Source organism: Bos indicus, chromosome 4 (assembly GCF_029378745.1).
Source record: "Bos indicus isolate NIAB-ARS_2022 breed Sahiwal x Tharparkar chromosome 4, NIAB-ARS_B.indTharparkar_mat_pri_1.0, whole genome shotgun sequence".
NCBI classification, from domain to species: Eukaryota; Metazoa; Chordata; class Mammalia; order Artiodactyla; family Bovidae; genus Bos; species Bos indicus.
Window position 1 is genome coordinate 31,358,983 of NC_091763.1, and position 15,531 is coordinate 31,374,513.

At 40.2% G+C, this 15,531-nt stretch overlaps 1 protein-coding gene across 3 annotated transcripts in view; it reads right to left on the bottom strand.

Annotated features, from left to right (window-relative positions):
• RAPGEF5 (Rap guanine nucleotide exchange factor 5) overlaps positions 1 to 15,531 on the bottom strand; it is a 256,592-nt gene that overhangs the window by 125,683 nt on the left and 115,378 nt on the right. For all 3 annotated transcript variants that reach the window (XM_070787582.1, XM_070787581.1, XM_019958533.2), the window contains exon 7: positions 14,676 to 14,724. In XM_070787582.1, coding sequence (XP_070643683.1) covers positions 14,676 to 14,724 — 49 coding nt within the window. The remainder of the gene's footprint in view (positions 1 to 14,675; positions 14,725 to 15,531) is intronic.

Consider the following 15,531-nt stretch of genomic DNA (forward strand, 5'->3'; position numbering starts at 1 on the left):
TCAGACACCTTAAGATGTTCATTTATTTAAAAAGATCCCACTACTCTGTATAGTTTCACCCAAGAATTGTAAAGTTTTTAAAATATTTATCTCAGGGAGTAAAACAAAATGATATCTGGGACTTCCCTGGTGGTCCAGAGGTCGACTCCGCACTTTCACTGCAGGCAGCACAGGTTTGATTCCTGGTTGGGGAACTAAGTTCCCATGTGCCGCAAGGTGCAGCCAAAAATAAGAGAAAATTATTTCTAAGCCTAACTACACGCCAGCTTCATGCTTTCTGCTGTCTAACTCTCTCCTACCTCCAGAAGCCTCAGAGGCATATGCCCTTTGCTCCATTTCACAGAATAAGAAAACAAATGTCTGGGAGCCACTACTTCACAGTAAGGGACTCAGCCAGAACTGAACTTGAGTCTCTTAAATTGCTTTTCACAGCTACGAAATTTTGCCTCAAGGACTGTAAACCAGAAAACATAACAGGTCAGATCTACACAGAGAGTCTTGTTAACTAAGGTTTTATAGTAGGCAAGGAGTCTACATTCCAAAAACAAGGTTTATTTACATTAAAACACTTCTCACATGATGCTATTTTTCTGTTGTTGTTGTTCCTGAATTGTCAGCAATTATACTGCTGAATCTTCCCTTGACATTACAGCGAAATTCTAAAACATGCAGAGGAACCGCCAAGAATCCCCTCAAAGTCCTTATGTTTGTAAATACTGATACAAGCAAAGACACCAAATGGTCCAATCACTCAATCGTTGTGGGGGTGGGAGGGAGCAGATAGGCCGAGAGACGGCTAGGAAATATCTGAAAACTTGCCTTAACCTTCAATGAACTCTATCCCACTGGATTTTTTTTAAATGTCCTTTTATTACAAATATGGGAGAAAATATGGCATCATTTCTACACTATTTCTAGTATATGACCTTTGTCAAGTCACATCAACTCACCAATCTTAAACTTCATTACCTGCAGAAGGGGGTGATCAGAGCCACAACCCCACAGGGTAGGTGTGTGGGAAAAAGGATGGCAGTCAAGTGCTTAATCAAGGGTAATTAAGCTACAAAGCATGTAATGTGCTTTTTTCTTTTCCATTTTCATCTCTGGATGGAATCTTCTCCCTAATCAGACCCTCATACAGCCTGGGGAGAGCAGAAGATAAGGAGCATAAAGATGAAGCCAATCATATTTGCATCCTGACACCCAAAGAATTTTGCAACAAGACAACAGGCTTGAAAGGGCAAACACGGTAAAGAATGTCATTCTCCTCTGCACATCAAGAACCCACTCCAAAAGTCTTAGATTGCAGAGCTCTCTCTCCTGGGATAGCTAAGCCACAGGTTTATCTCCCTTAAGGAGACAGTCAGGAAGTAATGGGTAAGAAAAGGTCAAGCTCATCTCTGTGTTGCTACAAGTGGATCATGGGATGGGGCAGCAGAAAGAAGAAGCAGAAACAGGTCAGAACAGTGGGCCTGAGCTCCCCGGTGGGCTTGGCTCTGAGGCTTGGGTGGGTGGATGATTGAGGGGACGCTAAGGATGGGAGTGCTGGTTAGCACACCTACACAGTGGGAGACGGCCTTGAACCCTACCCCAGCCCCACCCGGGGCCAGCACACTCACAGGGGATCATCTGTGAGCACCATAAGGCTTGGAGCAGACAAGGGGTAGGGCTTACTTTTCTGAGCTGCTCTTCCTTCCCTGGCTGGGAAGTCTGAAAGGACTCAGAAGTACCTCTGTGGCCCAGGAAGAGGGGCTGGCAGTGGAAGTGCCCTCATCCAGGGGCTGCCTGGAGCCTGTAGCAGGGAAGCAGTGGGGGTTACAGCTCCAGCAAGAGGCAGTATGGGGCCAGAGGCCCAAGGAAGGTCCAGACACAGAGCCAGCCGCCCTGGGCCCCTAACTGCCGCTGCAGATACCACAGCAAGCAGAGGCCCCCTGCAGATCCACCAGGCCTGCAGCAGTGGCAGGGGCACTGCTTCAGAGATCAGAGGAGCCCACGCCACCACAGGGCCTCTCATGCCAGAAACTAAGTGGCCCAAGAAGGGAGATTTAAACCAGACTCAGGCAGGACCAACATCCTGAACAGATTGCTCACCACAAAGAAAGTTTGAATCAGAAACAGGTAAGATCTAGAAGCTCACTGGCACTAGGTAAGACCATACAGCACAGCTGATGAAAACGAAGAAGAAAGCATTTCCCATCTACATTTCACCACAGTGAATAATTCTGACAATCTGTTGCCATTTTTGAGTATTAGTATAAGTGCTCTAATGGTTCCTAAACTAATCTCATAAGATTACCAGATAAGAAAACCTAGCCAAGATATATGTGGAAAGAAAAAAGTCTTGATACAGCACTAGCGCTGGCTGATAGCCAGACTCCTTTCCACATCCACGCTGACGGCACTCAGCCAGCCATCTCTCCTCTCAAATCAAAGTCTATGTATTTTGCTTTGTCATATACAATTGATAGAAACTACAGGCTGTTTTATTGGTCTGACTTTCTTCTTGAAGTATCAAGGTAATGAATAACTGCACTAAAGCAGGCCCCAGGAAAACTCCCTTAGAAGGACCTGAACCACTCATATAAAGGTAATATTTTGATGAAACTGTCCTCTTGATTACAAGGTTAACCCTGAAATTAGTTGACTTAAGTAGGCCTAATGTTAGTAGCAAAATGAAGCAGCTTCAACAACTTGGATTTGGGTACAAACGATAAGCCTGAATTCCACACCAGTAATTAGTTTCAGTGATGACTCAGATGACTGAAGGGTCCGAGGTGCCCAGTGACCAAGCCTATACAGCCTAGGTGCTGCTCTAACACCATGAGAGCAGAGCATGAAATCTGCTCCTTCCCTGACCAGACAAGGTGGAAAGACATTCCCTAGGGCAGCTGGGTGCTGGGACAACACCCTTAGCCTCCTCCACTGTAGCAAGAGAGGGTTCCAGCCAGGGCCTATGGATGACCTCTAATCCCTGCTACTTCCCCCTACCTGAAGGTGGAAATTTATTTTCTTACTACTATTTGATAAATTTGTGTTTGCTCTATAAGGCCTCCCTCAGGCCGAAGAAAAGAACCTTTACCTCGCTCTACCTTCAGAACTAGGATATGGAAATGGGCCTTCTAAACATATGAAAACAAAACTAAAAATCGAAATGAAGAAAACAGAAACATAAGAACTAAGATGGCAATCATATCTGTCATGCTCTTCTATTTCAGCTAGAGTGGAAGAAAAATGGGCACCATTTCTAAAAGCTTCCAACTGTTTCTAATGGTATAAAGATAACCTCAATCTCAAATTTCTCACAGTCATTTTTCTACCAGAAAACAATAATACGATAAGATATAAACTTTCTCCATTAATTTTAATAGGTCTTAAAGCAAATGCTTTGTTTCTATTCTGTATCTGCATTTGCAACACACAGAAGTTAGCCCCCTTTTGGCAAAAGGAGAAGCAGACAATCCCTTTAGTCCTGTCAACTTGGGGTCCTGCCCACAACTTATCAGGATGTGGCTGTGGATCATGTGCACTCACTTACAGCCAAGGTTAAATTCACTTCCTCTTTAAACTAGTGGGCCCTCCCTCCCTGACCCAAAGGTCTTTCTGGTAAGTTCAGTATAGAAACTTCAGTAGGAGTATTTGCTTATTCCTGAGTCTGCCCACTAAATAAAGCTTGGTAGTACTTCTCTTCGTTTACAAAGGCTTTACTGCCAATGCATGAAAGCTTTTAATTCTGTTACCATTCACATGACAAAATTTCCACTCAGGTCAAGAAACACTGTAAAGTTGGGCAGTTGTCCAACTCAACTTAAGGAACTTTAGAAAATCAAAATTTTATTTAGTTAAGCAGGAATTCTGATGCAATCATTCAGAAGGAAACCTAAAATTATTTAAAAAAATAATCTATCCATCTGTTTCCTCATCTCCAACCAAAAAGACTAATGTCAAAATGTATCGCTGAAGTTGTAAAGAGAAGTCTTCATTGTCTCCAAAATTTTTATCATCAATCTCATTCCAAAAACAGATATCACTGTAGTATTAAAATGCAATATTTTTATAACTATCTGAAAATTGCAAGTGACTAGAACCACAATTTGTCCACTTACAAAGACAATGTCTGATTAAGAAATCGTCAGATGTTAAGCACTTATGTGTCACATTAAGCAGAAAGAACAGTATGTGACATAAATTTCACTTTTATCATAACTGGCTCACTTTTTCTAATATAATTCAGTTGAATCAAATTGTGTACTTTGCATTACATACTATGGCACATTATTTAACTTATATTTACACACACTGTGCCTGTCATTTTCAGTTTTACTGAAAACAGCTCCATTTTCATGGCTGTTTATACAATTAGACTTTTAATGTGACGAATGATGGACAATAGCTGGGTCATGTGGCCAAGACAAAGATTTCCCTCGAGTGTGCTTACTTGTCAATACAAATGAGAGCAGAAAATGTTCCCTGAAAAAGGTGGGGGGAGGGGCCCATCTGCAGATCTTCACTAAGGAAAAAATGAAAAAATGTTTGGAAAAGATACTAAGTTATCAGCAGTTATTATTCTTACATTCTGCCTAAACAGACAGCAAAGAATACCACCTAATACTTGGCCCTGAGGGCATGACCTGCAGACTCAGCATGGCCCTCCAGCATCAACCAAGCCCAGCCTCTTCCTTTTATTTAAAAAAAAAAAAAGAAGAAGAAGAAGAAGAACCTGAGGCTGAGGGGAGCCAGTGACTTGCCAGAGTGAACACAGCCCAGATTTTCTGACTGCATGTCCAAGACTGCCAGATTTTGGTAGCTGACTGTGTTCACCAGACCACAGAATTTCATAACTTTGTAAGAACAGCATACAACAAGGATTCCTCTACTTAAGGAATATTTTAGTTCATAAGACACCATTTTAGCCATTAATATACCTTCCCATTTAATTATCCCATCATCTCGTTCTTGTAATATTTCCTTAACTATTCTAATATTTTAAAACACCTACCAACTGCTTTTCTTTTGTAGCTTGGGTGTATACAGAGAAGCAATCACAGCATTTTTAACTGTAAAAATGGATCACAGGTCACTCTCCCCACCCTCCTTACCCATGCACCTCGACCCCCTCCATGTAAAACTTCATTCAAACACACAGAATTAGTCAGATACAGGGTTTTAAGTGGATGCTCGTCCTTCTGGGGCACTTGGTAATTAGCATACTAGCCTCCCAGGCTGGCCTCCAGACTCAGGGTGGCATATATCATATGTTCTTCTGGGAAGCAGTTCCGAAACCCCAGAAGACCAAGAACAAAGGAGCCGGCAGGCTCTAGAGAAGCCACCCCATCAACAGTGTATTAAAGACACCCATTAGTTGCCTCCATCAGCTAATTAACTCAACAAATGCAAAACCTAAATCATTAAAGAAAGTGGTTCTGATTGCATTGCTGGGCTCTAATTTGGTGTTGCTAACCCAGCAGGGTGGGAACAGGGCTGCTCCACAGAAAACAAAAAAATGGTCCACACTGGGGAGCCTGCATGGGATGGGACTGAATTTTTTATGAAAGTTGAGCCCTACCAGGAAGTTTCACTGCTAAAAAAGGGTACCATGGAGACCTCTGTGTTTATGCTTTGAAATTTAAATCAATTTAAATATAAATTGCTATCCTTTTTAGTCATTATGAGAAAGAAATAAAATGTGGGTTTCAGATCTCTGGTGTGCAAATGGTCATTAACTTTCATTTGACCTTGTGTGTAGAATGAATATTGAATTTATGCACAGGGTACACTCATTACACTCATCTAGTTTGCTCAAAGAAAACACGTTCCCAGGAGCTGTAGTGCTGGCAGCCAGCTTTCCATGCTCAAACAGAAAACTGGAGTCCCCACTTTATGTCTGTCCCACCTTCCACCCAACTCTCTGCTCCAAACCGCAGGAAACGGTTTCCCAAGGTTTGGCCACGTTTATAAGACACAGGCAATAACAGCTAAGAATCTGAATGGTGTAAAATCATTGTCCTGGACCACATGAGACCAGAGAGCATCAGTGCTCAGTTCCCCCTTCCGGTATCTGGTTCCCTAAAACAAGAACAAGCTCCCATTGGAGTGATAAATACCTTTGTCTACTGAGCCTTATAAACATTACCTTCCTTCACTGAAGAGTTTCTGCAGTGCATTTTTAAAAACAAAGGCCTCTAAACCTTGCACTCGCACGCACACTCTGCTGTGGTTATTACCATTCTTCACCTCCTTGGCAAATCAGTTCCATTTACTCTCTTAATGGACACAACCATGTAGAAGGAGGAAAAAGAAAATCATCTTGCCTTTCTAATTTCCTAAATTCTAAGTAACCCTCAGGGTTAAAAAGAGCCCAACTTCCATGCTGGTTGCTCTCAGATACCTTGCTATTCAGGAGAAAACAGGGCAAAGAGCTATTTTCTTTTATGGTATGTCACTGAATGGTTATTTATCATTTTGACTTAATAGCTCTAATTACAAAAGACAGTGTCATGGGATTCTTTTTTTAAAGGCAATTTTCTTCGTATCCCAGTGGGAGAGTTAGAAAAAATTTACAAAGCATCTGCCTCATGCATTTTCAATTGTTTCTGGGTTTTATTGATGCTATTATTTTCTTGATAGGAAGATTTTTACATTTTCAAGTAAGTTTTAACTTTGCATTGCATTGACAATGACTGTTTCAAGACTCTTATTATGGTTTCATGCCATTAAATAAAAAAGAAAGATACAACTTGTCAACCACTGAATTGATCTCTGTTTAGTAAGAACATGCACTGGTGGAGACGGGATGTGAATGTACAAAATCCGTCAGCTGGCAGAAGAGCCTCTGGAAATATTAGAACAAGGAGTTATTATAGCACCGAGAAGGGGGAGATTTTTACAAACTTCAACAATCAGCATGGTGTTAGGCAAAGCTCTCTCTTCTCAGGAAAACATCCTAGATCCTCAATCAATCAGGAAGACCAGAATGTCGTGTTGATGATTTTGGGGGAAAACACATGCTACTTCTTTCCTCTTGGTTGACAAATGCTAAATAGCACATTTGTTAGTGGGGCTAACAAGACAATCGGTGTGGGTCTGTGCTGACCACGAACGAGAGCCATGGCCCTGCCGGCTCAACATCCAGAAGGCGGCAAAGGAGAAGAGGACACAACACAAAGCATGTGAAAACGTCAGCTCCAAGAGGAGACGGGGCGCCCTGTGAAGACAGGGTGGGGAAGACTTTAAATTTTTAAGGGGTTGAAAATACCACTAAAAATAAAGCATAATATCTCAACTGCGTAGAATACAGCCAATAGACCTCTGTCGTTATAAACTAGCATTTTCTAGTTTGAACATTATTAGCACACTCAGAGATTAGATGGAAAAAAACTATTCAAGACAGGATTACTACAGCTTTTATTAATACTTTCAAAGCATTTAAAATTTTTTCAATAGCAAGTTAATCACAAGAAACCAGAAAGGGGTTTGAGATAGCAATAATTGTACCAGCCGTTAAGTCTGCCTTTGATGGCCCTTAATTTTATTATTACCATCCACTCTAAAATCCCATTTTACTGTGCGTTCTCCTTTATGAGCAATGTGTTCATGAGAGAATGAAGTCAAACACTGTGCTCCATTAAAATAAAAAGTAAAAAGTTAGAGGACCATAAAAGTAGAAGCAATTCCATTGGCTTAATGGTTATTTTTCTTTTTCTAAAGGTGCAGAAGGGAGAAACCTTTCTCTACTGTTAAAAATAATCAGTCCATCTATTTCATTTTTCATGACAAAGCGATGGGGATGTCTTCTGTGTGGGAAGCTTCTGCCCTGAAGGAGAACATGTCCCTTCAATTGTGTCAGACCTCAACCCTCTCTGCAGAGCTTCCTGTCAGCACTGACTCCCTGCCAATCTCACAAAGGGGCTTAGAACTGCTTAAGTTCTTGTAACGAGTTATTGGTGACCAGTGACTGTTACCAGCAGTAGATCTTCAAAGCTAGGAATTTAGCCAGATAATAAAAGGCCCTCAACTTGTCTGATGGGTTCACCCAGATTACCAGATCCCGCGGTCACCTGTTGAATGTTTTACAAACACACCGTTCAGTATACAGCAAATGTTAATAACCAAGCTGGAGAAATCACATACCCATTCAAATGCCTATTTAAGCTTGAGTATAGGAATCAACTCTCACATCCATACATGACCACTGGAAAAACCATAGCCTTGACTAGACGGACCTTTGTTGGCAAAGTAATGTCTCTGCTTTTCAATATGCTATCTAGGTTGGTCATAACTTTTCTTCCAAGGAGTAAGCGTCTTTTAATTTCATGGAATCAAAGATGATTGAACAAACAAAGAGGATTTCTGAGGCCAGGAGAAATAATTTAACGTGAATGTAAAACTCGGGCTTCCTTCTCATCCTTTCCGGCCTATTAAAAATAATGTTTCTAAAAGCTAAAACTAAACACAGTAGGTAAAACTATTTTATACAATTTTATGTTTTATATATATATTTAACATCCCAAAGAAATAATAAAATATCTTGGTACAAAAATAACATGGTAACCTGAATCCCTGGCTAATTTATTTGAAAATGAGGGGGGAAAATTGCTGCTATTTACTGCTTGAAAAATGTAAGTTTTCACTCGATTCTTTTCCATTCCCAGAAACAAAAGTAGAAAATGTGAATGCCTTTCCATAAACCAAATCTTTACTCCCCATAATAACAAGGGAGGGGACGCAGCGTAGCTAGGAAAACTAGAGACTGGATGTTGGAAAGCCTGGGTTTGCACTGGTTGCAGCCTTAACCTGTGTACTCTCAGGCACGACATTTCCCTCTAAATCCTCTCTGAATCACGAGATTCAGACAATACAAGCAATTCCTCCTGTGGTGAGCACTCTGCCCCAGCAGCCATCCCTCTCCTGCTGGTTTTCTCTGGGGAGCCACACCTGCCCCACCCTCAGTTCGTGGGACTTAACCTCTGTATCCTGCCCTCCATCCAAGCTTCCACTGCTCCAGAGATGGGCATTCCATCCTTCCAGCAAAGTCCCCGCTGAGACCTCCGTGGGCCTTACCAGGAAAGAGGTTCTCTCCTGCTGAGACTGATTAGCTCCACAGATGCCCTGAGCCTTTGTGGTTTTCAGTTTATTTTTCTCTCACTTGTCCCTAAGAGTCCTGAATAAAACATTCCCAAGGTTGTGACTCCATTAAGGATAATGAAAGAAATTAATGAAAATACTATTATAATTAAATATTGGAGCTGGAAGGAATCACGAAGGTTCCTACATTCTATACCCACCCCCTTATGATACAATACAAATTGGAATCCCTTTACCAAAGTCACAAAGACATTTAATGGTACAAACAGAGTCTAGAACCTCTTCTGTGTTTTCCAAACATTAATATCCTCGATACTTAGTTTTAAAACATTTCACTAGGTATGGACTAGGAGAGAGAGTGAAATATAAAAACTGCCAAAGAGGTTTACCAATATGAGATTTCTGGCTTTCCAGAAATAAAAGCCCACCATGGCACAAATTTCATCTAATCTAAAGATACTGAGAGCTAAACATGCTTTGGCTGTGGATTCCCTTGAAAGGGGGAAGAAAATGTTCCTAAGACTCTAACAATTAGCAGTAGAATCAGCAATTCAACAAAAAAGAAACAAGTGCAAGGATATCTGTGTTAACCGTGTGAAGCCTTAAAATGCTATTCATATTCACTAAGGTTAGCATTTAGAGGAGAAAACTGTTTAAAGACTCATCCTAATGGCTTCTTAGAAAATTACAACAAAATAGATTTTTTACAAAGCTAGATCCTTGAGTCATCTATATAATCTATCAATTGGCAATTACTTTTATTTCTGTTTGTAGGACAGCTGAAACCAAAAAACTCTTTCTTTATACTAATTCTTGTTTTAACAACCCTTCACAGAGAGACGTAAATCTGGCATGACCACCTGAGCCCTAATTAACAGTTCTACTGCAAGACAGATATTAAGGCAATCAATTCCTTTTGTCAAGCCCCAGATGTGCCAACTAGTATTTCAATACTTTTTTTTATTAGAAGTATACCAGTTTCTTCTTATTCTACCTTAAAAAAATCAAAATAGTTTTTTTTTTTAATGAGCATACAGAAAGCACCATTCTGCAGCTAAAATTCTGTTTAATTAAGGCTGTGTTTAACAGTTCATTTTATCACCTCCTAACTACATAGTAATACATTATCCTTTTTCAGACAGCCATTGACTTACTCACGTTTATTTATCTCTGAAATAAACAACGTGATTTTAAAATAGCAGGGAGCCGTATTTGTCCTTGCTCACCACCGTGCCGCCAATGCCCTAGAGCAGGTGCTCAGTTAGAATCTGATAAAGGAACCAAAGCCATACTTAGGAGTTAGGTTCTCACACTTTGCCGCTATGATTTTCCATCTACTCTCAAGGCCAAATGCAGCAGCAGAAGTGTGGGACAAATCAGGTGGCTGTCTCCTGAAGTCCACATTTGGATTCTTTGAATATTGCAATATCATCTTGGTTATTTTTGCCCCTAGACGGTTTCCCAAATTTGTTGTAGTTTGGGGAATATGGCACAGAAAAGTCTGTTTTTCTCTAAAAATGATCTTCTTTGTTTACTCTATTTTTCTAGTCAGAAAACTTATTTAATTTTGTCAGGGACAAAGTAAGGATGCTAACTATCTTTTTTATTATTCAATTTATGTATCACAGGACCCTAGCTAATGAAATAGCATGAGGGGAAAAAAGGGGAGTTACTTGGGTTGGTAAGACAGATAAAATAGTCATAATTGATAGACACTGTATTTGCCTATAAAGAAAACCCCAGGTAATTTTAAAACTAGCTATTAGAATTCATTTAAGTTCAACACTTTTGATAGGAACAAAAACAAGAATTCTCATGCAGGAAAAATAAACAATTAGAAAAGATAACAGATGTGGATCAACAAACTGATTCAAAGTATATATGGAGAGGAAAAATACCCAGAATAGCCAGAACAATGTTGAAGGAGAAAAAGCTGGGAGGCTGACAGTGCCCTACCAACACGCACTGTAAAGTTACAGTAACCCAAACAGGGTGGCACTGGCGAAAGCACAGACAAGCAGGGCAGTGAAGAGAACAGAGCCCAGACATAAACCCACACAAATACAGTCAAGTGACCTCTGGCACAGGAGAGAGGGCAATAAAATGGAAGGAGGATAGTGTTTTCAACAAGTGCTGCTCGAACAACTAGACACACACACACCCACACGTAAAAGAACCTAAATGCGGACCTAACACTCTTCATGAAAATGAGCTCAAAACGGATCACAGACTTAAAGGTAACGCAAAACTATACAATTTCTAGGATGTAATAATAGAAAACCTAGATGATCTTGTGTGTGATATGACTTTTTAGCTATAACGCCAAAGGCAGGATCCAAAAGAGAAGAAAGATAAGCCTGACTTTATTAAAATTAAAAATCTTTGCTCTTTCAAAGACAACGTGAAGAGAATGAGAATACAAGCCAGAGACTGGGAGAAAACACCTGCAAAATATATCCGAAAAAGGACAATCATCAAAAATATATACAGAACTCTTAAGACTCAACAAGAAAACAAGAAAGCTGACTGAAAAATGGATCAAAGACTTTAACAGACACCTCATCAAAGAAGATATAAAGATAACAAGTAAGCACATGAAAAGATATTCCAGATCACATGCCATCAGGAAAATGCAAACTAAAGCAACCAAATCTGAAACACTGACAACAAATGCTGGTGAAGATCCAGAGCAACAGGAACTCTCGTTCACTGCTGGTGGGAACGCAAAGAGCACAGCCACTCGGGAAGGTAGTCACCAGAAGCAGCTTCTTACAAAACTCAACACACTCCTACCACACGGTCCAGAAATCACACTCTTTGCTACTCACCAAAGCAGCTGAAAACTATGTGTGCATGGAGGTGTCTGTGTAGATGAAACCTGTATACAAACATACACACGGATGTTTATACAAGGTTTATTTATACCATCTATAACTACCAAAACCTGGAAGCAATCAAGATGTCCTCTGGCAGGTGAACAGATACATAAACTGCGGTACATTCAGACAACGGAATATTATTCTTTTTTTTTTTTTTTCAGACAACGGAATATTATTCTAAGCTAGGAAGAAATGAGTTATCAAGTCGTTAGTAGAAGACATGGATGAACTTTAAATGCCTATTACTGACTGAACAAAGCCAATCTGAAAAGACTATCTACTCTATGATTCCAACCACGTGATGTTCTGGAAAAGGCAAAACTATGGGGACAATAACATAAGTGATTTCCAGAATATGGGGGAGGGAGGCATAAATAGGTAGAGCATAAGGGCAGTGAAGTGATTCTATGTGATACTATAATATAAACACATGTTATTAGACATTAGTCCAAACCCATAAAATGGACAGTACCAAGAGTGAACCCTAAACTATGGACCGTGGGTGACAACGATGTGTCAACACAGGCTATTGATTATAACAAATATACCCCTCTGAGATGCTGGCAGTAAGGGAGCAGGGCATGTGGGGACACAGGGTATATGGGAACTGGGTACTTTCTGCTCAATTTTTCTGTGAATTGAAACTACTCTAAAAGGTAAAGTTTATTTCAAGAAAAACTGTCATGAAAGACAAAGACAGAAACCTTCACTTAAAAAAAAAAAAAGCTAAAAATACCAGAAGCCAAAAAAATAACAGTAACCAAAGGCGCCAAAGAATACATTAAGCAAAAAAATGTACAAAGCTTTAAGGAGACATTTTTAAGACAGTACTGAAGATATGAAAAAAGTGGAATGAAATCCTAGATTCATGAATGGAAATGCTTATCTCCAAAGTGCCAATTTATCTAATGACCTATAAATTCAATACAGTTTAAAAATTACCAGTAGGGGTTTTCATGGAACTTGACAAAATAAAACTATGAATTTACATCCCCATTCCTGATATATTTGTGTTTCACTCTGTCCCTGAGAAGTTGCCAATGTTGTCTTGACATTCCAAGCTCCACGGATGAAATAAGTAAGGAAAATAGAGATGCTAACCTCATGGCATAACAGTCAACTGCATACCAGTCTTTGACTCTGCACAGTCCACTGTGTGTGGGGCTTGCTGACGCTTCCTCAATTCTCTTCACCTCCAGAGAGTTCAAACTTCTCAGCCTGACGTCCAGAATCTACCTCTTTCTGCCTTGTTCACTTTGCTCCAGCCACTTTCACTTCCTTGCTGTTCTCTACACACATTTTGCACACCTCTGTCCAATGCTCTTGCCTGGACGTCCATGGGGCTCACCCCTCAGTGACTTCAGGTCTTTACTCAAGGGGCCTGCCCAGCCCACACTGTGTAAATTAGCAACCACCTCCTTCTCCAGCCCCATCTATATTTACTTGTTCTATTTTGCTCCAGCAATAACAGAGTATATGTATTTTATTATTTCCCCAACTTTTTCTAAAACTTAAAAAATAAATCTATCTTCCAAGGCACTATCATCCCAACTCACACAGACTGTAAATTTTGTCTCCTTACGGTTGTGGGATACTACATCAGCTCTAGCACAATTTTTTTTCTAAGATTCCCCTCCTACAACCTGTATACTGGTGTCCCTTCTCCCTCTTGGCCTCCACCTATGCAAACATCCACGATCTAATGCCATTCCCACTGCCTGGGTGCTGCGGATCTGCATCGCTGTGCCTCGCATTTCTTCTCCACCACCTCTGTAGTATCCAGGCTCTGCATCCTCTACAACAGCCAAATCAACATAGTACAAACACAACAAGGTGTGTTTGATCCCAAAAGCCACCGAGAGAAAAGCAAAGTTTTCGCTTCTAGCTAGAAAAAGGAAGATGCAAAATGTATGACTTCTGTTCTGAAGACATCTCTGTTGCAGGCATTTCTTCAAACCGTGGCAACTCTCTGACTTTGTCACAGTGCTTTCACCTGCAAAGTCTTAGCCTGGCTTACCATTCTCCATGAAGCCCCTCCCCTCTGTCTGCCATTCCATTCAGCACCGGCCTCCTCTGAACAGCGAGGGTCCTCCTGCTACTCTTCTTTTCAATGCAAGGGTTCTCTACCTCACTGAGCGTCTGTTTCATACTGAATTTCGGCAAAACATGGCTTTCTCTCCTCAAGATGTAGCTGAGAGCTCCCTTTTCCTTTCCACTTATTATATTCACGGATTGCTTCCTAAGGTATTAGGAATTGGATCCATACCATCAGTTCCTATGAAACATGCTTGCTATGAAATGTTATTAGACAATTCAATTATTTTTTTAAGAAGCCACTTTGAGATGAGAAATATAAAACAGAGACCACCATTATATTATCTATTTTCCTCTGTCATTATGACAAGTAATGTAAAGTGGTTTGCTTTCTTTTGCTGGGTACCTAGACCCATGCTTGCAGTGGGCTGCAAACACATTTTGAATTTTGAATTTCATTTTTCCTTGAAGCATGAAATAAAGCCAGGCAGTGAAATTTGAAAGAACTGTATATATGCCTGTGCTATTTTGACAGCAGAATAAATACTTTTTAAAACAAATGGAGATATGCTTTCTGGACCAAATCTTCCCAGGATACGTTCAACTGCTCACAACCACATGACATGTGAAATATCCCCAAAGAATCAGAATCTTCCTCCAGCCCCATGAAAGACTACTCACCAGACTTCCTTGCTTTCAAAGCAATAACAGCTGCTAGCTCTCTCTGCACCTAAGAAAATATTAGGGGGAAAACATCAAATTAGAAGAAGAAAAACATAGGTTTGTCTTTAGATCTGCAAAGTTAAGAGATGTTGAGATAAGAGTTAAGTTTGCTGCCATACTTTTGTTTGTTTTTAATAATATGGAAAAACTTCTGCATAGGAATTTTAGGCCAAAAACCTCAAAGAATCGAATTGACTTCCTTTAAAAAGAAATTATAAACAGTTGCCAGAATGTACACACTGGAAAACACTGTTACTTCTGACGCTTTGATGAAAAGTACCTCAAAAACGTAACGGTGTAACATTCAGGAATAATGCAAATAAATTATTACAACAGGCACAATACTGTGGCAAAGATCGTAAATATTTTTTCTCTCCTAAAGATTCTAGTTTATACAGAAATTCTGGAAAAACGGAGGTAGACGACCTTAGTTTAATTGGACTTCTGTCTGAATACAATGAACAATCACTTGAGGCCTGACAGGTTTACCAGCAACCTTTTCAGATGACGTGCTGCATAAACGCGAATGCTACCAACACACAGGCCAGGGGAAATGGGGACAGGCAGGATGAGCTCTAATATCTTAAGTGCTGTCCAGATTTTTGCTTATTCACTCATTCTCTCTCTCCTCCCTGAACATATATGCTTAAATCCTTTCTCAAAAAGGAACATAAAACAGAGACCAAGAAAGATAACCACAGTCACTTGCAAAGATAATGTGGGAAAAAAAAAGATAACATGAGGATAATATCTGGGAAACCTCTGGAGGTTTCAAGGGTTGGTGGTAGTGAGTTTGGAAGGGTCCTGCAGCTTA